The following is a 24,905-nucleotide window of genomic DNA, read 5'->3' on the forward strand; positions in this document are numbered from 1 at the left end:
CCCAGCGCCTGCCAACCTAGCAGTTCGAAAGCACCTCTGGGTGCAAGTAGATAAATAGGGACCGCTTACCAGCGGGAAGATAAACGGTGTTTCCGTGTGCAGCTCTGGCTCGCCAGAGCAGCGATGTCACGCTGGCCACGTGACCCGGAAGTGTCTCCGGACAGCGCTGGCCCCTGGCCTCTTAAGTGAGATGGGCGCACAACCCCAGAGTCTGTCAAGACTGGCCCGTATGGGCAGGGGTACCTTTACCTTTACCTTTAAAGGGAGCGAAAAGCAAATCTCACTTCTGCCAACCACCACCACAGCTCTGTACCAGTTCCTGTCCAGTATGTAAGTACCTCGGGTTGCGAACGTGAGCCATGTGGGAGGCACGTTTGCAACACACAGTGCTGCATCTGCGCATGCATGTGACACGATTCGGCACTTCTGCGCATGCACGTGACATCATTTTGTGTTTCTGCGCATGCACGAGTGCCGAAACCCGGAAGTAACCCATTCTGGTACTTCCGGGTTCAGTGCAGTCCGCAACCCGAAAACGTGCAACCCACAGCATTCGTAACCCGAGGTATGACTGTAGCCCAATGTATACAAATTAAACACTAGCATTTGCACCCAACACGGAGCCAAAAACCCTGGTTTAGTTCTGTAAGCCAATAATACACGCAAGTGGCAAAAGATTCAACATGTAATCATAGAAAACCCAGAAACCAGGGTTAGTGGCTTCAAATCAAGCCGACATTTGAAGCCATGGTTTAAAGTCGGCTTGTTTTCCCGCTCGCAACAAGGGAGAAGTGTAGACATCAATATGCACTGGTTGACTGTGGCTCCCTTGTCTCACGTGCCATTGTCGAAACATGCTAGAGAGCATGCATCTCAAACAGTATTGGAATGCTTGCCTTCTTGAGGGACACAGGAAGGCATTAATTATTTGAACAAGCTGAACAGAACTGAAGGAGTTTGACCTTCCTACAGCACAGCAAAACCAGCAGACGGAGTACATATGGATTCTGCAGTCACAACATGGAGGAGGAGGGAGCAAACCAAGACATTCTGTGCCATTCATGTCATGGCTGCAGTGCTTGATGAGGAGCAGAATCTTTCAAACCAACAAAACTGGGAACCCCAAGAAAGTGATATCCAAAAGGGAAAAAAGAGCATGGAAACACTATGCAAACACTAAATAATTTTTACCTGGCAGTTACTACATCTTCACCAAGGATGCTAAATGTACTAGAAGTTTACTGTTGTCTTTACCTTGGAAGTCTATCCAATACAGTCTTCAGTTCCTCACAGATAAGTTTAACAAGGCCACTCTTTATGTTATTGTAGGAAACATCAATCATGAAGATATAGGCTGGCGGCTGTGGAGGCTTGTTGTTCTACAAAAAAGAAAAAAGAAATCAGCCACAAAATCAGGAAAAATAAAATACCTAACAAAGATTCATAATCCACCCAGATATTTCCACAGTCTACCCTAATAATTGTTGGGCAATCATTTTGCTTATTTATTTGCAGTCACTGCCTTAGGATAATGTTTTTTACTGACGAAAGTTGTGTTTCAGTAAAACTGTTAAGAATTGGACAAATATTTCCCCCCTCATACAATATTTATACCTAGGTGTTTAACAAGTAGCTTCCCCATTTTTATTTTTCATCGTTCTAATCATTCATTCATTCATTCATTCATTCTGTATGAAGCTTTTATTTATCCAGTTTAAAAGCTTCAGAAATATATACCTTCAGATGACTGTAGCAATCAGAAAACAAAGTTCAGATTTTCAGCATTTATTGATGAACAATCCCAAATAGACTATAGGTTAAAAGCATGCATCACATGTATCTTGTTTTTTTTTAAAAAAAAAAACAAAAACCAAAGTTGGCAGAGAGAAAGAGACACTGGGATCGGCACACATAGGTGGCCCCCATGCACTGTGGTGACACTGAAATCTCTCTCTCTCTCTCTCTCTCTCTCTCTCTCTCTCTCTCTCTCTCTCACACACACACACACACACACACACACACAGAATTTCACCCTAAGAGACAGCTTCCCAGATGAAAAAGCAGCTTCAGAGTGCTGGTGAATGTGGGGAAGATGCTCACTGGGACCATGGCAAAAAGAAAAAGGGCTAAGTCCCCGTGCACTATGGTTCTGGATCTGCCTGTTATTTGTAATGGTAAAATGAGGCACATTAAAATGCATGCACCCAGTTAATGCAACATGTGGCTGGTTCTCAATAGGTAGTTTTTATCCTTTAACAAGTGTCATACTAGTAACCAAGAGGCACAACTACTGCAGAAACCTACTGCATGCTACTGCTTCTCTTGTGAAGCGTCATATCACACACACACACACACACACACACCAAATTTGAATCAAATACATTGATACCTCCACTATTTATACTCAATGCTCAGCAATTTTTGGAAGAATAATTACTTTAGAAATTTAAAGTATAAGCAAATACTCAAAGAAACAGACACAAATGTTTCTCAGAGCTCTTTTAAAGAAAGCCAAGGCAATTTATGAGAATCAACTGAGATATCAGGTATCTGTTGCAATCAGTTGCAGTCTCACCTTTGCTCCAAGAACGTAAAGATGATAAACAACATACTTTCCACACCAACCCCAGCACTGCAGACTCCTGGTTTCAGAATGTACACACAAGAGGCTCCCCTAACATTTCCATTATCAAACAAACAATCAGCCTGAGCGCTTGCACGTGTTAAGTGTTTTGTGAAAGTCACTTCCTGGCCTAGAATTTACTTGTTAAATTTCATCGAAACATTCACAGGTTAATCATGGATATGGTAAGATGGAAGTACATATCAGCAACAAAGGTGATAACGAGTGCAGGATTTTTGTCAGCATACTTAAAGGCTAGCCATAACAACCCTTATTTTCCTTTCATTCATTTCCAAGTGACTCCAAAGCAACACACGGCAGTAAAATATGTGAGCTACAGCAATGTAAGTGGAGATCTGAAGTTTTCAAAAGCTGTTGCAGTTTCTGCATTTGCAGCAGGCTGAGAAACATTCTCATAACTTACGTAAATTCTATAGCACTTTTTGAAAAGACCTTAGAGAGATTCATGACACATCACAGGTGCCAACTCCCAGGGTGCCCAAGCACCCACAAAAATCCCCATGAAGGGGCCAGGCACCCAGAAATTTCGGTGCCGGAGCTATTCACACTGCATGGCACCCACAGCTCTAGGCACCCCTGGTCGCAGGGCTAAGTTGGCACTCTTGTGAGACATTTATTGGAAAAGCAAAAATTTTGCATTTACTAAATCCATTCCAAAGAATTGCAACACTACTCAACAGCTGTTATTTGTTAACGTTTTTCTAGCTGTTCATCCTCACTGTTATTCAATAAGGCAAAGAAAAATTGTGGTTTTCCTTCAATGTAGGAGGGAAATACATCATTATGCTTTTGTTGTATTCGATACACTCTCCCCAAATCATGAATGTACCATTCTAGTGAGAGACTTTACAATGTGGAGCATCAACAGTAAAAAGGGACTGTCAACAGTTAAATTAAAACCTTGTGTAAAATGAAAATAGCTTAACCCCATGCAACCTGACTGAGAGGTCTGTGCAATTTTGTGCGTGTACAAATAGTTGCCTTGAAATGTACAAGATGTCCAGTCAGTTTAACCAAGGGACACATTCTGTAATCGCAAAAGGAAAGGGTACGGACAGAGTGCCTTTACTGAAATTAACGGAAATGCTCTTACAGAGTATGCACTGTGCACACATAACAGTTTTTGCAACAGTAAACAACTCTATGTCCCACTTAAATCAGGTCAGAGGCTCATCTAGTCCAGCACTCTATTCTCCCAATAGCCAAGCAGACGCCTATGAATACCCACATTAAAATCAATGTGAACTTATGTGACATTTAACTTTATTTGGATTTCACCTAATGCATTTAGAACTGGGTATAATCACTGCGGGAGGCAGTGGAAGATAGGAGTGCCTGGTGTGCTCTGATCCATGGGGTCACGAAGAGTCGGACACGACTAAACGACTAAACAACAACATAATCACCTTGACTTCGGTGCAGACTAAAACTAGAGACTACGCTTAAACCAGTAACAGACCCTCAAAGTTTTCCTATTTCCCAGGAACAGTCCCAGATTTACAGAAGCAGTCCTGGTTTCTTATTTGAATGTGGAATGTCCCAATTTTCCTTAGGACGTCCCTATTTTCTCGGAGAAATGTTGGAGGGTATACATTAAGGCTGCAGCCCTAAGGACACTTACCTAGTAGTAAGCCTCACTGATCAAAGGGACCTAATTCCTCAACAAATAGTTAATAAGTATCTGCAGAGCTCTTTCCTCCCTCTATAATCCATGCAAGTGAGTCTCTCGCTTCCTCTTTCATTTCTTTCTTTCATTTTGTGTGTGTGTGTTTTACAAATGTAATGGGTTCTCCTTGATTTAGCACAAAGTTTACAAACTGTTTTCCAGGCTGAACAGACTTACCTTGCAATAATCCAAAGTAGCAATGTATTCATATGATCCTAGAGATAACTCTGGCCTTTCGTAGTGGTCTATTCTTCTGCCAATGTGATCCAGATGTTGAAAATAGAATGGAGGAACTAAAGAAAAACAAAATCAGGAAGCTGATTTCTCCCCTTTTGCTAAACACACAGATGGCTCTGGTTCACTATAGTTCTGGAAGTGGCTTTTACATCATGGGAAAGCTCAAATATATTGTGGAAATTAAGAGGTAGGGTAACATCATGAAAGTAGAATAAACTACCATGTGAATTCATAATCTGGCCCCATATAAGGCAGCTTCAAATGCAATATGAGCTAGAAATTTGCTAATTCATACTTTTCAACAAAGCACTTATCTTGTTTAAGTTTATAAAAGTGGGTGGCAAGGAATGGCAAATAGCACTAGGTTCAACCTCCTTCTCCACTCCGCTGCCTATTATGAATATCATGATAGTTCAGGGAAGACTTAGTACTACTGAACAAGAAAATGACAAAATTCTTAAAAATAAGCTGGAAACATTTTGGGTGACTGTGGATAAGCCCTTGCTCAGCTGTTAGGGTGCTCGGTTGCTTATTTACTTCAAATGTTTATGCACCCCCTTTCAAGTGAATGTTCTCCAAGGCAGTTTAGAATAGATTGCAACAATAAAACACACACCCTGGGGCCCTTGCTCCACAAGCCAGGGACAAAGCTCGGTGTCTTTTTTCATACTTCTGCAATCTCAGGGCAGGTATAAATAGGATAAACATGAGTCTTATATGGTAGCTCTTTTAAGACTCCCAGTGCCCTTCCTTCTCCAACGTTGAAACAAAAGTTTGCATTACAAGTTTAGCTCAGAGTCCCCGATGCAAAACAACTCACTAGTGTCTCACTGTTGCCAGTCACCTATTCAGCAAGACTGGACAATTTTCTCTTAATCCCTCTGCTTATGATGAGTACTTGAAGCTTTAATTACAGTGCATGAAAGGATACAGATGAAAAGGCCCTGCAAAAGTGCAAATGATTCTATTTTTACTGCAATATCCGTTTAAATAATAATTTGGTAGCTTATTGCTATGCAAATAGTAGGCATTTGTGAGAACTTCATGCTGAGTTAACAGCCCATGATGCCGATGGCCCTCTCTCTCTATTTCATTCTGCAGATTAAGGTCTGAGACAAACAAGAGTTGGCATAAGTCTTTCGAGGTTCATGTTTCAGAGTTGAAAAGATTACTGTATTAGGGAAAGCTCTCTGCTGCCACTTTGATCCAGCTGAGGAAATCCAACTAGATACAAACGTCTCGAAAGACTCATTCTGGCAAAGTCTTGGGAACCAGCCAAAAGCTCAGGAACTCGTACTTATGAGTCACATGCAACTGCACTTGGACAAATATGGCATGGCATCTTGTGTTCAAAGCAACTCCCATCACGGGAAAATTAATGGATGATTTAACCATTAAAATCCTCTGTCATAAAGGGAGGCAACAACCTAAACATTTGCTCTTTTCTGGGCAGTTAAAATATGTTCCCCCCTTTGAAACACATTTTCAGCCTGCTCAGAAAATAATCTCATATAATGGCATAACCTCCTCTGCATGCCTATTCAATCTAATGAAATTGCAGACAAGATGTAAATCATTACAGCAGCCATATTATTTTACAGAACTTTTCAGAACAAAGGATTCAGGTACATTTTCTCATAATAGTTTGATCATCCTTGTTGAGTGCATACATATGCATTCCCTAGGGAAAGCCAGTGAAAAGCTCAACACAGGTTTTGCTCTTAAAATGCCTATTCTGCATGCCAAAATGCCTATGCCTTTCCCATTCCAGATGATTGCATCCTGGAAGGAGCATTTTCTTAATGCAAGAATTTCTAACTCTTCACAGCTTTCAGGCTAGAGAAAACAAGAGCTTTGTTTTGTGCTCTTCCCAGCGACATAGCGTGTTCTCCCTAACAGAGAGCATGTGTTGCGGTTGGGGGAACAAGCCACCCTGCCGTTACTGGGCAAATTTGGTAAGGAACCCAAGCCTTTAAATGGTTAAAATTGGGTTGCTGGGGAGTTTTGATTGTTGCCAATTTGGAGGAGGGATCAGAGTCTTTAAATACAGGGGCCAGACGTTGGACGTCCTCTTGGCCATTTTGCACCGGATCACCCGCCCTCCCTCCCTTTTATAGGGTGGTTTTTCTTGATCGCTTGACCTTGCTATGCCTGTCATGGGGTCGTCCGCCTTGGAGCGGGGGCCTGGTAGGAATTTTTCCATCTGGCTAATTGGCTGGTGCCATTTGGTTTTTGCCTACTACGTAGCAAATCGTCACAACTTGTAAGGTTGGCGGTTAGGCATTGGTTAAATTGGTGCTTGGAGGGGTAAGTGCCTATCCCTCCAAATGATGCAGAAAGGGAATTCCATTAAAGGAATCCAGGGGCTTGCCATTCTTTTCGTCCTTGTCCCCGGAGTCGGACTTGGGCCGTGCAAGCCCCACAGGAACATGAAGGTGAGAAGTGAGGGACTGTTGCCCAGCTTCATTTTCTCACCCAATACTTGTTTCCCACGCTGGCTTCCGGTGGTGTCCAGAAGTCCAGCTCTGTCCTTGAGGGCAAGGACAGATAGTCATAACCAATGCCTAAGCAACCACTCACATTTTTTGTATTTTGAATAAAGTTGTGGCCAAAATTATGCCAAAAACCTTAAACAAAAATTGATGTGTGAAGTGTGAATTTTTGGGGGGTGGCATTGTGGGACTCAACACGCAACTATTTTCCTGGATCAAATGGTTAAGTAATTCCATTCTGATATCCAGGATGACACAAGGAAAGTCCATAGCAAAATTAGGTTTAAAAGAGCATGAAGACCACATATAAAAATTCTGATGTACGAGTCATTCAGCAATTCAGGTTCACACGAAGTGAAGCATTTAGTATATATTTTTTAAAAATCCATCATGTAGTTTTAGCAAGATTCAGATCCTTACTTTGGAATGCAACCTTGGGCTCACTTACTTTCTTAGGTATCTAAATTAATGTGACTTTCAAGTCAATGCAGATTGGCCTGAAAATGAAACAAAGTCTTCAAAAACTTACTTTAAAAAATAAAAATAAAGACCTAAGTAGTTTCACATTTGCTTACAAAATGGCTTCCATTATTTCAAAATAAATAAGTACTACTTACCATCGTTCACACAGTTACAAAATCCACACTGATATCGTCTTCCACCCTCAATGAACTGCATGAAGGGGCACATATAAGCCTTGCACCTGTTGCATCGAATAGGTCCTGTTTCACCATGATTTACCACATAAAGGGGTGTCTACGGAGAATTAAGAAAACCACTTAGCTGCAGATTAAACAAGATCACTAAACTACCAAAGCACCAATCAATTTCGAATTGTTGCTGGTTTCGTATTCTTATTTGGAGGTAGCCCTTAAACCACATTTTCTCAGGCTGGATCTACACAGATATAAAAAAACGCTATGAAAATGCTACAAAAAGCCCCACTATAGAATATATATGCAATTTGCCATTGAGCTCCACAGGGTCATCTGGTGTCACATTTTTATAACACATTTGTAACATTATCATTGCAGCTGTGTAGCTGAGTCCTCGGTCTGGATCGCCTGGGAAACTGTGGTTTGAGAAACCAGGATTTCTTTGCCAAAACCTGCTGCGCAATGAGAGTATGAAAGGGAAATGGTAAAGGAGCACCTGGATCATTCTCAACAAGGATTTTTATGTTAGAGCCAAGCCAGAGCGTTGATTCATAAATACATCTTCTTCACATCCTGTCTGTGTGAAGAAAATGGTGTTCTCACTAATTCACAAACCATGCTTATCTTTTTCCTGTTACTTAACTGAAGCAAGTGAAAGGAAATCTAAGATCACCGCATGCTAACTCTTTACAATGGAGAAGTTCTAGATTACCAATCAAGTTTACTGAAGCATTATTTATAATTACTAGGGAACAATACAGTTAGCTAAGCACGTGCGACTCAAAGTTACCTTATTTTAATGGCAGCGTTAAGCACAAATCTCTCCCACTGAAACAAGTGGGATTTAAAAATGCTTAACTTTGGCTGGATCATACCTACTGTAAACAAACATTTAAGCCACTAACCCCACATAATTGTGTAGGATAAGCGTGATAATATATAGTTGGAAGTAAGTTCCATTGATTATAGGGTCTCTTCTAAGAAATGTGTATGGCCCACACAAAATGTTTTTTTTTTAATTAGTTTGCTCTCTTTTACTGTTGAGAATGCTTTGTCTAATTTATTTTTTGCTAGTTCACACTGTGTACAAGTTTGTTATTCATTTGAATAAATATTTCTCCCAGTATTAGTTTTCAGTCTTCCCAAAAACCTTTTTGCAAAATATGATTGCATGTGTGCTAAATACTATCTCCTCTACCAAAGTTTTAAAACAGAAGAGCTTCCTTTTGTATGTTGTTGGGCTCCAACTCTCATCAGCTCCAGAGAGCATAGCCAAGATCAATAATGATGGGAATTATACTCCAACATCCAAAGAACATGTTGGCTACCCCTGTTTTAAAATGCTACTTTGATATGACAATTCACCAAGAATGTCACACTACAATGAACATTTCTTCATTTTTGAAAACATAACCTGTTACCAGTAAACCAAACTGAACAATCCAACAAAAAGTATGCTTAACATTTTGCTATTTAACAAGATACATTCTGGGGTGGGAGAAGAAGAATAGCTCTTGAAATGTTTTGATCGTGTAAAGCGTGTTCTCCTTCATGGAGAGCACGTGTTGCGGTGGGGGCCGCCAGGACACTCCAAAGTTGGGGGCGGGCTAACTGATCGTTGGCCACTGATGTGATTGGGGCTTCCCTTGTTGTTGGGAAGAAATTAATGTTGCCATTTATTGATTGACAGCCAGAAATGCTAAAACTCCTTGCACGAGGCTAGGACTTCCTCTTTTCGCCCGTGCAGCGGATTGCCCATCCCTCCTTCCCTAGAATAGGGTTGTTCGCTTTGACCTTGCTATGCCTGTCATGGGGTCGTCTGCTTTGGAGCGGGGGCCTGGTAGGAATTTTGTCCATCTGGCTGATTGGCTGGGGCCATTTGGTTTTTGCCTACTGCGTAGCAAATTGTCACAACTTGTAAGGTTGCGGTTAGGCATTGGTTTATGATTTGGTTGGTTGAGGGGCATGGATTGGCTGTGCCTGCCCCTCTAATGCTGCTGCTGCAAGGGATTCCGTTAAAGGAATTGGGGGCTAACTATTGCTTGTCCACTCTGTCAAGGGGGCTCGGGCCATAGCAATGAGCTCCTGGTTGCATTTGGGGTGAGGGCAGGTTCCCTGCTCCACGTAACTCCCAAGTGTATTCCCCTATTCTGACTTTCGCATCGTGCGGAATGTCAGTCTGTCCCCCATGGTGGGGGCAGATAGTCGCAACCAATGCCTAAGCAACCACTCACAAATTTGTATTTTAATAAAGTTGTGGCCAAAATTATGCCAAAAACCTTAAACAAAAATTCTGTGTGATGTGTGAGTTATTGGGGTGGACCTGGGGACCTCGACACGCAATAGGAATTTAGCAGTAAAACTTCTGCCGGCGAAAGACAAATTTCTGCGCTTTGATATAAAATGTCAAAGGGCAATTTTTCCAGACCAATGCTACAATCCAGATTAGACAGTATATATGGATCTCTCTTTGAAGCTGAAAAAACAAGCCTCTTTTAAACTGACGAAAGTTTGCCTTTTCAGCATTGGGAGTCACAAATATTATGTCTCTGAACCATTGCCCAAAGAATTAAGCATTCATGATGGATAGCCTTCATATAATTCAGTGGCAGAATGGAAACAGAAGTTAATAAGGAGATAAATAATTTGAAATGAATGGAGCAGAGGTTTGCAACAGCAAGATTTAGTAGTCCCCACCCCCAATCTTCCAGAGAAGATTTTATGGGTGCCCAGGGGACTGCAAGCAGGGGAGGGGCATCCAATCCACCAACTATGTCTGTTCCACCGGCATATGAACACAGATTTTACCCTATGTCTATCCTACATACAATACTAATGAACAAACTCCACTAAACTTAGCAAGCCTTACTGATAATTGGTATGACAGATTTGGACAGGGTTAAGTATTTATTTTGTGCTGGATTGTGCCCAACACACAAATAGTTTGGTTAGAGGTGATGAGGGTTGTTTCATTAATTCCCTTATGCATGCAAATATGTATTTTTCCCATACATATTTTCTTGTTGGGATACTGCTTTGCAATGGACAATGAACCTCAGTGAACTTGTAAAGGTGAAAAGGGAAACTGTAATAAACACATCATCTTCAAAGTGTCTCCAGAAACCAGAAGGCAAATAAGAATGCTCATAAAAGTTGTTGGTTAAGGTTAGGAACTTGCAGACATATTTTTTTCCTTGCCTGTATCCAATTTATTGCTACAGACAGGTTTAGTAAAAGGAAAACAAATCAGCTGGGTTTTTTATCATCATATTTGGAGTGGGTTGCCCCACTTTCCTTTCTTTCTACATCCCTAAGGAGGCAAAATTAGCACTGTGTGTTTTTAAATAGTTTTGTATTCAGTTTCTTCCTTTTTTAGATGTCAGCAGTACTAAATTAGAATACAGGCATTCAAAGGAAACACCCACACTGTCTTTCTATAGCGCAACCAGAGTACAACTAGAAGCAATAGGGAGTTTTTTGTGTGAGTGGGAGTGTTATCATATAACCAGAGCTGCCACAGCATCACCCATTTAAACTAAGTTAAATGTGCAAATACATGCAAGCTGCTCTGCAATAAGATTATAATGCCACTCATTGCAGCAATTATCTAGTTACCCTCAAAATAGTACCATTCAACTTTCATGTTTTTAGGAAATCACTTACTCTAGTAATGTCCTATTCATTTTAAATCTACACTCCTCAACGTTAGATTGCCATCATGGTTGTTAGAAGCAATTATTTTGGTTGAGTTTTATGGTTCCTTGAAGTCATCCCCTTCTGGATTTTAAACTAAGGCTTTTTGCTTCAATATTTTCAATGACAACACAAGTAATACAAAATCAACAACCTGTATAAAAACGTTTTCTACAAATTCAGATCTATGGCCAGCAGCTTCTTTTTTGATGATTACATATGAGATTTAAAATTAATTTTAAGCCTACAGTAATAAGGCAACCATTTTGTATGCATGATTGTCATTTCACTCATCCTAGTAAATTGATAACAATGCACACACATCTTATTGAATTGACTAAAATGTGGTACACGCAGTGTACTCATACTTGGGTGGGGTGAGGAAATAATTTAATTCTCCTATGAGAATAAAAGTGATGTGTGGATTTTGGAACACAAACTTTTTAATCCACCATACTCTCTGTAGGTGGCACTGTGTACTAGGAGATATTGAGGGCTTGAGCTTATTGTTAAATCTTAAGCAACCAGTAAAATTCGTAGTGCCCCCAGAGTAAAGTAGGATACTTTTTTCCTAATCAGATTGGTAAATGCTAGACATGTATTGCCAATTTCTCTCATATTTATATTGTATACAAATGCCCATCCTAGAACAGTTAAAGTGCATTTACAACTGATGCTATTTACACAATTTTGTATCTAATTAACATTAAAAACAAGTTATGGTTCCAGACACACCATATTTTTAAAGTACATTGTTTCCACCATATAATCCCTCGCAATGCTACAATTTGCAGAAGCCTTCACAAATTACAGTTCCCAGGATTCTCTGGAGGAATGAGGCATATACGACTCTGGTTAACAATTTGTGTGGCATTGTTCCTATATGTATCATATAAGATGAAGGCCATCAAACTTGGATTCGCAGCCTCTTCTGCCTTAGAAATCTGAGGCAAGTGGTGGTGACGAGAGGAAATTCTAGGCCTAATAGGCAAAATAAAAACTGGCAAATCGCCAGGTTTGGATCATATTCACCTGAAATTTCTCAACAAATTCAAATGTGAAATTGAGGCTCCTCTAACAAAAGTATGTAACTTGTCCCTAAGAGCAGCCTTCATATAGGAAGACTATAAACCAATTTTTAAAAAGAAATCTAGGAGGAATTATAGAAATCACAGCCTAGTTAAGTTAATGTCTGTTCTAGGAAAACTGGTGGAAAGTGTTGTTAAAGATAAAATAATGAAGCATATAGAAGAACAAGCCTTGCTGAAGCAAAACCAGCATTGCTTCTTCAAGGGTAAGTCCAATCTGACTAAGGTATTTTAGTTCTTTGAAAGTGTTAACAACCATATAGATAGAGGTGAACTTGTTGGCACAGTGTACTTGGACTTTCAAAGAGCTTTGAAAAAAGTAACGGTACCTCATCAAAGATTCTTGAGTAGGCTTAGCAGTCGTAGGATAAAGGGAAAGGTCCTTTAATGGATCAGAAACTGGTTACTTAACAGGATGCAAAACAAAGGAATAAATGGGCAGTTCTCTCAATGAAGGAATATAGAAAGCGGAGTCCCCAAGGGTTGATATTGAGACCCATGTTTTTTAACGTATTCATAAATGATCCAGGGTTAGGAGTAAGCAGTAAGGTGTTGAGGCTTGGTGGTGATACTAGATTGTTCAGGGCTATTAAAACAGTCACACTGGCCACGTGACTCGGAAGTGTCTTCGGACGGTGCCGGCTCACGGCCTCTAGAGCGCAGTGGCGTAGCGTGGGGGGTGCAGGGGGGGGCCGGCCGCACCAGGCGCAACATCTGGGGGTTAGGGTTAGGGGGTGCAAATCCACGGGTTAGGGGGCACAAATTACTTGCCTTGCCCCGGGTGCTGACAACCCACGCTAGAGCGAGATGAGCAGGCAACCCTAGAGTCGGACACGAGTGGCCTGTACGGGCAGGGGTACCTTTACCTTTACCTATTAAAACAGTAGCAGCAGCAATAGCATATTGTGGCAAACTCCCCTTAATTTCACATATACACACAGTGTGGTCTGAACTGGCAGTGGCTGACAAGGAATAATACATTGGGATCAAAGTAGCTAGCTTGATGAAGATGTCAACCCAGTGCTCAAAGCTGTGAGAAAGGCAAATTCCATTAAGAAAAGGAACTGAAGCCACCAACTTGGATGACTAAAAGAAGTTTAGATATATTCATAGAGATAAAGGCTATCAATGGCTACTAGCCATGATGGCTATTGCTCTGGCTTCTCATTGGAGACTTTGTGGTTTGAATACCAGCTGCTAGAAACTGCAGGAAGGGAGAATACTCTTGTGTTCGACTTCTGCTTATGGGCTTCCCATAGGCATGTGTGTGGCCACTGGGAAAATAGGATCCTGAACTAGATAGGCCATTGGACTGATCCAGCAGGCTCTTATGTTCTTAGAATATGGTAGCATTGGTCAGAGTGACATCATCATATATGTGACATCATGTGACATTTATAAATTAGATGAAGTGATTCTGGTGAAAACTGCCTTAGTGGTCAAAGATTTTCTTATTGTATGTTGCAACTTAATAATGTGTGAATGCTGTTAAGACAAAGATGATCCCATCTTAAGAACAGCCAACACAAATTTTCCTCACATCCATCATTTGAGGTAAGAAGTAACAGAGGCATGCCTGGGCGGTCAACATGTTCACAGATGTCAAGTGATAATGTCACTTTCTATGTCACCCACATAGCATGAAATAAAAAAGGCAAATAAAACCCTTTTACGTTAAATCCACAGAACAAAGCCAAGGGAACCAAGACAACATTGGCCAATGCATGAAACTGAAGATTTATTATCACATTCCGTTGTCAAAGACACCATTTTAATTAGGATTGTGGCATCTATAGAATTGGCGCCATAAGCCAGATGTGAGTGACCTTCAGTATTTTTTTTTTAGAAATTGCACGGCTATGTAATTATGCAAAATTTGTCATTTTTGAAGATCCATGCAACTAAAACCTTCAAAATCATCTGGATCTGGCTGTTTTTAGATAATGGGATGAGACAATGCATTGAACCAACAATTGGTTGTACTATGACACAGCAGGGAATACATGTAATAAAGTCATTAACAATATTCTAGTATTACAACTTTTCTTTAAGTATATATTGCAAATGCATTGTACAATGCATGATTAACAAATGCAAAGTCCATTCTGAAAAAAAGAATTAAAACAGGCCAAGTCCTCTGCTTTCTACAATATCTTATATGTGTACATCTTCACAAGGCGACGTTTTTATTTTTGTAATTCTGTGTTCTCTCTCTCTCTCTCTCTCTCTCTCTCTCTCTCTCACACACACACACACACACACACACATTCTTACAAATGTATGATGTGCTTGGTATTGACAGCAGAGTAGAATACCACAAATTCTAGTGATTGTGGAGTCCAAGGGGAGAGTGCCTGAATTAACAAGACAAAGTACATGCAACTACTTCTCAGCTTTGAAGTGCTGAACTGTTATTTGGATGATAGGCCACACTGTTTATCAAGGGAAGGTCAGTAGTCAGGATTAACCAATGATGGAAGCAGAAACAAGAAATGGAATGCACGATGATAATCAAGAAACTGTACTTAGACAACATGTCTCCAAAATGTCAGTGAACAGAAGCAATCAGAATGCAGGAACTGAAAGGAAAGAAATTTAACAAAGCTTGTATGCAGAACTGATGGGTAATTGCTACTTTAATAAGTGAGTTATAGTTTTAAATTGTATCAGAAGGTCATGACAACAATTTACAGCAAAGTCTCTGCTTCCATACCAAGCCATTCCATGGCTTTCACTCAGGGCTGAAATGATGTGGTTGGATTACTGACATTTGCAGCAATCCATGTAGAACTAACAGAATACCATGTATCTGTGATTTTGTACAAACCATTACACAAGGGTTCTGAGAAAATTTGCAAGGAGGTTTCTAATTTCTGCTCCAAGCACCATCACTGTTTGTTTCCCACTGGCATAAAGGATATTTTCTGTTAACTAAAAGCTTATTCTGTACCCTTCATTCTTTGCATCCATTCAAGCCTGCCAAGCAAAAGAGCCCAATATTAATTTGGTTTTCTTGATGCTTTAAACACATTCAGGAAATAATTCCTGTGCCTCTAATGGGACATACGTGCAGTAAGGCTAACTAATTACACCCCAGCCCCCCCCCCCATTGCTAACTTCAGTTTTCAAAAACAGATGTCTTGTAGAAAAAAAATAAGTAAAATATTATCAGAAATTTATAAGATATAACAAAAACTTATCTGTATAAATCCGTGCCTCTCAAAGGGCAGTAGTGCACCCTTTGAGGTCTGGGCCATAGACAGCTGCCTAGTTGGCCTAATGATAGCACCAGCTCTGCATATATGGTCCCCAAAATAGTATTTTCATACTGAAAGTGGGGTTCATAGATTCAAAATTCTGTTCTATCATATATCAAACTCATTCTCTCTTCTCCCATTAGGAAAACAGGATTAGTGACTAGATATACAGGAAAGTGTCTGAGAACAGGAAGTGCTGATCACTTTGCAGATCTAAAGTGTCAACTTCATATTTTATCATAAATAAATCAAAATTAGGTAGCAGAAGCCTATGCAGAGCAGTCAGGACTGGTGAATTATGTTCAACATTCACCAGTGGGAAGGAGAGAATCATTTGGGTCTGAATAAAAACAACAACAGCAACCCAGACAACTATCTAGTTATTTCCCAGGAAGGCGCCTTCAGTTCCATGGAAATTAATCTTTAAATGAAACATCACCCTCAAAATGCTGAGAAGTAGGGCGTTTGAAATAGAAATGTGCTTATGTAAAGTCAGTTAAGGAGATATTTCCTTTGCACATGTAAACCCCATAAAACTTTGTATGATTCCTTGAAAACCAGGGCCTTAAATCTTCCTGCGATTCAGCTTTATAAAATGTGCAAGGTCCCTCAAGGCTTGGAGCAGGGTTTACACTCTTTAATTTATGAATGCTCTTATGATCCATTTTGGCAGCAAGAGAGCGGAACACAGTTTCCATTTCAGAATATGGACTTGCCCATACTTCTCCTTGTCCTGTGCCTAGAAAGCACGGATCTAAGTGCTTTTCTGCTTATCTCTTGCTTCCTAGGCACAGGTCCAAGAGGTTTTGCGTTAGCCACACAGCTTTCCCCTGGAAAATATGCTGTTTACCACTGAATTGGAACCAACAGCAATCCTCAGAAAACCTGACTGCCATATGTTCCAAGCCAGATGCAAACTGTGGGTTTTCCTGGGGAAAAGCGGTAGGGCAAATGGAGGTGCAGACGAGCCCACTAAAATAAAGAACAAAAAAACACATTGTCATATAATTGCCAGAGCAAAAAAACAAACAAATGAAAAGCACAGGAGCTGTTCTGTATTTGTTGAGTGGGAAGCAAGACCTTTTGTCAACTAGCTTTCCCCTGGTGCAGAATTGCAATTGCTACCTTTAGGTTAGTTTTGAAGGGTGGCACATTGACACTTGGCCATTCAATGAGTGCTAAAATAGAACTGTACAGCTGAATTGAAATACTGCATACACATTTGATGCAGCCACTGGTTGGGCAGAGCTGTCTTCCTGTCACTGGTGATGTTTGCAATTTACCAGGATAGGGTGAAGCAGCGGTGAGGTGTTCCCCCCCCCCCCACTTTAGTGGCTAGGTTAGGGAATGTAGAGCAGGTTGCACAGTGGACAGTTCTGTTGTCCAACACCTCACTGCCACTCTGTGCCCCCAGCATCCACTGCCTAATATGACTAGCTCATTCTGCCCAATGGTAAAGCCTGTCCTTGTGACTAAGACCACAGCCCTTACCTACTCATTTTACCCAAAGAGGGCTAAAACCCAGCCTGCACACTTTTACTTTCTTTAGATTCAGACATGAACCAAGATCTTGACCAGCTCAAAGAGAACCAGGGTCTCCAAAGTGCTATTTAGTTCAGCACTCTGATGCAAAGCGTTCCAACCATCCATCGACCTAGGCAATTCAGATGAGCCACAGTGCACTAGAAACAGAGAGCAGGTGCACTGTAGAAAGTCCTGGCCCACAAAAATGAAAAAGAACAACAACCACAAAATAAACACTGAGGTTTGTCACTAATATGATCAACTTTCCACCACAAAATTTCTTTCCTGTTGCAAGTTTAGCAGCTCTGTATGTGAGCAAAGACCATCGAGTGAAGGTCTGTACACACAAGGGAGCCGATGTTTGTCCACAGACAGTTTTTCTGGGTCATGTGGCCAGCATGACTAAGCCACTTCTGGCAAAACCAGAGCAGCGCTCAGAAACACAGTTTACCCTCCCGCCGGAGCGGTACCTATTTATCTACTTGCACTTTGACGTGCTTTTGAACTGTTAGGTTGGCAGGAGCTGGGACCAAGCAACGGGAGCTCACCCCATCGCAGGGATTCGAACCTCCGACCTTGCAATCGGCAAGCCCTAGGCTCGGTGGTTTAGACTACAGTGTCACCTGCGTCATCATAATAAATAATAATAATAATAATAATAATAATAATAGCAGCCATCAGTAATCTGAAAGGTCTGGACTACTAAATGCTAATAGGTATGGGAGTAAAGGTCAGAATAGGAATGGAAAATCCTACGAAATGGGGTGCTTCAAAGATCACTGCACTGTTCAGACCAGCCTCAGCTACAGAATGCTATGTCTCTTCAAACTCTGGTATTATGCTAGTGAAACCTGCAGTATGTAAGAGGTAATGGGGCTTATGACAATTTACACTATGAACCACTTAAGTTCCAAGACCTTCTCTTGTTCTATTTACTTCCCTCTTTTGAAATTTCATCCTCTATTAGAGACATTTTACACAAATAATGAAATCTAATCTATAGGAATATATTTATGTTACTTATATGTAATCCACACCCTAAATGTCCCAGGTGGTACACATAATAAACATGAAAACCAATAACAATACCCGCTTAACTTTCAACTTACCGTATCTCCTGCCAAAGTGCATTTTACCATTTGTAATAAGATCACAAGGGAGGGGGATCATTTGCTAGCAATCCAAGCTCTTTTTAGACATTTTAAACAAACATACATATATTATCTGGAATTGGAATAAGATTTTTGAATTTGTAGAATGTTACCTCTAGCCAAGATAATATTAGTGGCAAGTAACATAAAATGTTAAACAAAGATCATCTGGTTTATCCAGGCTTGGCAAATAGTCATACATCTCCAAAACAAACTTGCAGAACGCCTGGCCTAGCATGATAGCTGTTGGCTTTTATTTTTATAGTCTGTTGCTAAAGCAGTGGTTGGCTAAAAATATATTCTGTCAAACAATGATATCGTATTCTCAAAGAAATACCCTATAAATACCCCTGATAGGTCATCCCTATTGGATCGAGGAAAACAAAAAGAAATTCTGTTGATGAATATAGAAGGAATCTGTATAGACAAGGTTCTGAAATACAGAACTACAGACAGCAATATAGTTATAAGTGTTTGAGTAGAAATTATTTCTTCAAAGAATTCTTCACACCCAGCACATCCTTGTACACCCAAAATTGGATCCATAAGATGGTTGCCACAATCCAATGCTGTTGTTTTTTGTATGGAGTTCTCATAAACATGGAGAGCTGTAATGTTTATTTCAGTTGAACACCAAATCGCTTTATTTGAAATGAACAGAACAGCCTGGATCCACAAGTGTTCTGTGTGGACATCTTTATCTAAATATTCATCAATACATCATTCAATTAAAAAAAATACTTTTAGAATTTGTGTGTGAAGAGCCAAGGAATTACAGATCAAAGTCTCTTAATGGTTCACATGTGGAAACTTCATGTACATGGGCTATATAGAAGACTGATAGCATCTGAAACAGCTCTTCACACTTGCCAAACCCCTCAGGTTAAAGATCAGAAGTAGATGCTTTTAATCTTCTCTTGTGGTTTGTAAATGAGAAGAGAAGGGAACCCAAGGCTCATTCACGTAGCAGGAAACCATAATTTCATCAAGAAGTCCAAACTTAGGAAACTGAGGTTTATTCAAATCAGGTTTCCCCAACATGGTGCCCTCCAGATGTTGTTGGACTTCAACCATCATAAGCTACAGTCAACATGACCAGTGGTTAGAGATAAAAACTATGGTTTAGCAAGAACAAGTCAGGATAAAACTGTCCATGTAGCTTCGTTCATGCAATTAGAAAGTATTCTCCCTATTATATCTAAACTTTAAGGCCATAGAATCAATCTTTAGTTTTCTACTTTCCTCATCTTTTCATCATTCTGACTTTGTTCTCTTATAGACTAAGTAGTTGTTTCATCTTAGTATATTATAAAAAGATACATTGTAATGGGTATGCATTTTTTTATATCTCTGAATAAGTATAAATAAATAAGATTCTGAACACTCTGTGCTTGCATGTTAAAGTTCAAAGATGGCTCTCCTTGACAATTGCATCTCAAGACATTTATTGTGATAATAGGTTACGAGAATTCAACAGATCCTCCTTGATGATACCATGAACTTACAATTTGTAAAACAAGAGGCCCAGTTTCATAGATACTTTTTCCACACAGATTGGTCTTTCCTGTCAAAGGATGATCATTCCCCCAGACCAAGGGTCAATCCCAGCTGAATTCAAAGCCACTGAAAACCTTAACTTGTGAACAAAAACATTTCCTCTCAGAGCTTCAGTTTTATTCTTTTACCTCATTTGATGGAACATTGGCAAACGGTTTGATGATAGCAGCTAACGGAATTTGAGCCTGTTTCGCCAGATCTGAAGATGAGGGAAAGCAGTATGTGGTACACCGAATGAAGCGAGGGCTGGCATTACCTAGGACATTCAAAACAATGGCAAGATTTGATGAAGTAAAAAAAATAAAAATAAGCATGCTTAGGGCTAATTAAAAGCAACTTATAATTCTTATAATGAGACAGAAGTTCATCACATAACATTTTTGAGCAGGAAAAGGAGAAGTTGCAGGGTGGGAAAGTTTCTCAAAACTGCTTCCTCAACTTTTTCCACCAACGCCACTTGTTTTGTGGTCTGTGCTGTAATAACTGCACTTCATGCTCTCTGGCTGATGTTTTAAATCCACAAGTTTCCAGAGTGAGAGCAGGAAGCATTATGGTCACTTGGCCTTGGCTTCAAGCCAAAGCCACATCATCACTTTGTGTTGTCAGGAAGCCAAATCAGAGAGGGGGCAATGCATGCTGCTCTCTCTGGAAAACTTGTGGATCAAAAAAGGTGTGCAGTCACGGATGCTGGCAAGTTTGTGCCACAGTTTTCCATCAATAACCTTCAGAACTTCACATCTCACAATAAGTATAGAGATTGAGGCTTAGCACTCCTTAAATACAACATCTTGCTTCTTCCACTGAACTCCTTAGTAATTTCTTATACACCTTTTGATTTTTATTACGTTCTATGAAAAAGAAAATCAGGATTGCTTATGATTTAACAGCTCAAAGCATTGTCAGTTTAATGATCAAACAGTAAACACAACAGTATCATCAAAATCCAGTAATACTTTAAAATCCCAGTCAATCCTAAACAAAGAACCAACACAAACCTAGTCACTAAAAGTAATTTCAAGCAAAAAGGTTTATACAGCACCCTCCCTTAAATGCACCCCACTCATGCATGACCGCCTTTCCACATATTAAATACATAAATAGATTGGCCTCCCCTTGCTCGGGGCTGCTGCCCAAACAAGGGAGTGCAGCCTTCAATCAACCAGTGGCATGGGGCAGGAGGCACCTTCTCCCCCCCCTCCACCACATCTTTTCACCCCCATCCTGATGCTAGTATTGCTGGGCACCCTTCTCACCCCTTGCCCTCTGTGGCCAGCCACTTCAGCCATGTATTTGCTGCAGGCAGGCAGGCTCAAAATAGGCCAGGCAGTGGCCCTGAGTGATTTCCAGGGTAAGCCCCTCCCCCATTCCTTCCACACACCCTCTGTATTAAAGTGGGGTGCTCCCCACTTTACAATATGTCACTTATGCATAGAGGGGCCTGGAACGTAACCTTCACATAAGTGGGGGGCTGCCTGTAGTCAGACGATGCTTAAAGTCAGCCTTGCCAAGGAAAATGAATTCCACAATTGTGACCATTCACCAAGAACCCATTTCTATATATTGTTGCCCTGTCCACTTGACAAACAGAGGCAACCCGCCAAAATATATTCCTGGCCAATTTAAAAAGGCATCATAGAAATTAAACATGAACATTCCTGTCAAAAGAGAAAGAGAGAGAGAGAGAGGAATTTCAGCTTCACATAGGAAATGAAGCCAAAGAAGGTTTCTTATTTACCTTGATCTTGGATCACACAATCTGTAGTAACTAGAGGAGGAACTTGACCCCTGATGTTGGTAGCATAGATTTGACCTCCCCGGGACACTTTGTCATTTTCGATAACCTGGATCTTATGGATAAAATGTTTAAAATTGTAAGAAATGTGAGCTTTATAGTGGTTCAAGAATAAGGGCTTTTATGCATACAGGACAATTTCTATGTCCAGCATTTATGGACATAGATGAGGAACCTTTGGCCCTCCAGCTGTTGCTGAACTAACTCCCATAATCTCTGGCTATTGGTCATGCTTGCTAAGATTGATAGGAGATGTAGTTCAGAAACATCTGGAGGGTAAGCAGTTCCCTGCTTCTGATATAAGAGATAGGAATCCCAGGAGCCAAACCCTTGTCTACTTGAATATATTGGGGGTGGTTTGCTCAGAACTCCACACTTTGAGGAGATTTGAGGATGAACCGGAACTCTGTGCGTGGACCAAAACTGAAAAACTATACACAATTAAACTTGTTCGGAATGGTAACAGAATGTGCCTTAACTGGATTCTCCCTCAGATTTTGCAGTTTGGTTCTTCTGGAAATATTTCTGGATCAAAACTTGGAGCGAAAGGATTCAGCTGTATTCCAGAGGAGTGCCTCAGAATTTTTCCAGGAGGAAACTGAATGGGTAAACTAAAATAACTATTGTTTTGTTTTACTCCTATTTGAGAAAATGTGCTATGGTCTCGGTTACACTATTTCATCATTTCATCACACCGTTTGCAAATTAAAAAAATGGGATGGGGGATATGCACCAGATTGTAGATTATAAACTGTCTCATTTAGATCCTTTCTGAAACAGACTTTGATCTGCAACAATTTTGTTATTTGTTAAAGTGTCTAAATACTTTGGAGGAACCTACATTTTTGGGTTTTTACTGAGCCCTTTTCATTTACAAAGGTAAAATATAAATTATTTATGGACATTTGGTTGCTTTATACTGCTAAAATCCCTTGAAAAACATACAGCTTGAACTTGAACCTTAGCCTGAGGAACTGGCCGAGCCACGAAAAGTTTCACATTTCAGAGTTACATCTTTAAGTGCTAGATTAACCACAGTGGAAAGTATCCAACAAAATGCTTCCATTTTGTTGGAAGGATGCTTGTGCAATGGAACTTCTCTTCCCTCTCCTCTCCCTCTGCCCATTCCCACTCCCCTCAAACTCCAGAAGGTTGTAGGAATCCCAGAACCAATTTCAAGGGCGCATGGGCAGAGGAGAGGGAGGGAAACTTCATTTCACAGCCCAAAGTCCTAGAGCTAGCAGAAGCACTTCATTGGATACCACCCAATATTCTGTTATGCCTTACTATAATGTGGAATTGCTTGAAAGCTCCCCATTTCCCCTCTCATGCTGTTGTTTTAGCCACATTTCCTACAAGAAGCTCTTACTCACCGGGCTTGGAATGGAATCAGGATCTAGTTTCTTCTGCTGTGGTCCAGCCAGTTGTGCAGGACCTGATGGGAGCCCCCCTGGATAAGACAACTGTGCACCTCCCATTGGAGGACCACAATTTCCTGGGAAAGTAATAAAATAAAATAAACCAAATTAAAGTTTTTGGGGGAGGGTGTTGTTTAATATATCCTGTCAGACGTCTTGCTTCCTAAGCGATACCTGTCCAAGTTCTTTTTATTGAAGGAGTCTTTTACTGGCCAGTTCCACACTGCCAGTTTGAAATTTCTACTCCAACCAAGGCCTGTGCATTGTCTTCTTTATCTAAATGGAGTACACATATGAACAGGGGTCCAGCAGGAGAGTTTCAGTGGGCTAGATGTAAAAGAGAGAGGAGACGCTGCTTTGACTTTCAGATCTAACACTTTCCACCATTGCTGTGTTGAGAATACTAGCTAACAGACTTTGTTTAAGCTCACAGGCAATTGTTGTTGCAGCAGTGAGATTACAGTGGTACCTTGGGTTAAGTTCTTAATTCGTTCCAGGGGTCTGTTCTTAACCTGAAACTGTTCTTAACCTGAAGCACCACTTTAGCTAATGGGGCCTCCCGCTGCCGCAGCGCCGCCAGAGCACGATTTCTGTTCTCATCCTGAAACAAAGTTCTTAACCCGAGGTACTATTTCTGGGTTAGCAGAGTCTGTAACCTGAAGCGTCTGTAACCCGAGGTACCACTGTACAGTTGGATGTCAAACTGGACACGCTGCTCTGGATTTTTTTAAAGGACAAACTTAATTCCAACCTATAAATACACAACTCTATTGTGCTGTATTACATTTTCACATTATCATTCCTACAAGGAACTCAAGGTGGCCCAAATGGTTCACCACCACCCAAGACTCTTCCCAATAACCCTCTGAGGTAGGGTTTGGCTGCAAAATTAGAGCTGAGGAAGGATTTGAACCTGAGGTCACCTTGGTCTCAGTCTGACACTCAGCTACTACATTGGCTCTCATTCCTATTTTGATATTGTGGATGCTGGATTCTTTGTGTGTACTATTTAGCATAACATATGCAGCCTATTAGTCTTGAGCAATATTATGTCCCAAGCAGGAGCATTTTGGCTGGTCAGAGCCTAGCATTCTCTTCACACTACTTCCTGTTTCTTTCTAGGCATTATGTTCTAAAGGAAGAAAGAAAAAGGTTCATATGTTCGTATTGGATTCATTTGCTATTTCTGCCCAAGCAGTTGTGTGCTATCAGCTTTTAGCTTCGTCTTCAAACCTTCCTTGGTTAACTATTGGAATAAACCCCAAGACACAAAAGAACAAACAATCAAGGACACGTTTACGAGGCAGAGAAAAATCTCCCTATACAGGGATGCCTTGTTCTTGCACAAAGATCAAGAAATAGAACTAGCAATACACAGAGAGCTTTGAAAACTTGGCAAGCGATTTTGGTCTAGAATTCCTGCAATGTTCCAAAGTGGTTCAAGGTAGGACATGGCCATAGCAACCTCACAAGCCACAGGGGCAACCTACATGTTACACACAGTTCCATGAAATCTGACCCTAACTTTTCTATCTTAAAAGGAAAGGGGGAAAAAGCCATCACTGGAGAATAGAATTAGGAGTGGAGGAAGAACAGAGAGGGAGGGACTACTTAAAGTGCGTTCCTGCTTGCAAATTTCCTCTCAAAAATGTCCCTCTCCAATTTGCTCCACAGACATGTGTGGTCAAAAAAGCTGCCGTCAGAAGGTGAAGTTTGGAACTTCATGTTGA

The 24,905-nt window shown here is 40.7% G+C and overlaps 1 protein-coding gene across 1 annotated transcript in view; it reads right to left on the reverse strand.

The window, feature by feature from the left end:
- SEC24D (SEC24 homolog D, COPII coat complex component) overlaps window positions 1–24,905 on the reverse strand; it is a 61,162-nt gene that overhangs the window by 23,956 nt on the left and 12,301 nt on the right. Inside the window, exons 6-11 of the mRNA XM_081924873.1 lie at window positions 23,131–23,252; window positions 21,701–21,812; window positions 20,094–20,221; window positions 7,657–7,795; window positions 4,488–4,603; window positions 1,255–1,379 (exon numbers count right to left, since the gene is read on the reverse strand). Of these exons, the coding sequence (XP_081780999.1) occupies window positions 1,255–1,379; window positions 4,488–4,603; window positions 7,657–7,795; window positions 20,094–20,221; window positions 21,701–21,812; window positions 23,131–23,252 (742 nt within the window). The remainder of the gene's footprint in view (window positions 1–1,254; window positions 1,380–4,487; window positions 4,604–7,656; window positions 7,796–20,093; window positions 20,222–21,700; window positions 21,813–23,130; window positions 23,253–24,905) is intronic.

The sequence above is a fragment of the Podarcis melisellensis genome (assembly GCF_964234715.1).
Source record: "Podarcis melisellensis genome assembly, chromosome: 9".
NCBI lineage: Eukaryota > Metazoa > Chordata > Lepidosauria > Squamata > Lacertidae > Podarcis > Podarcis melisellensis.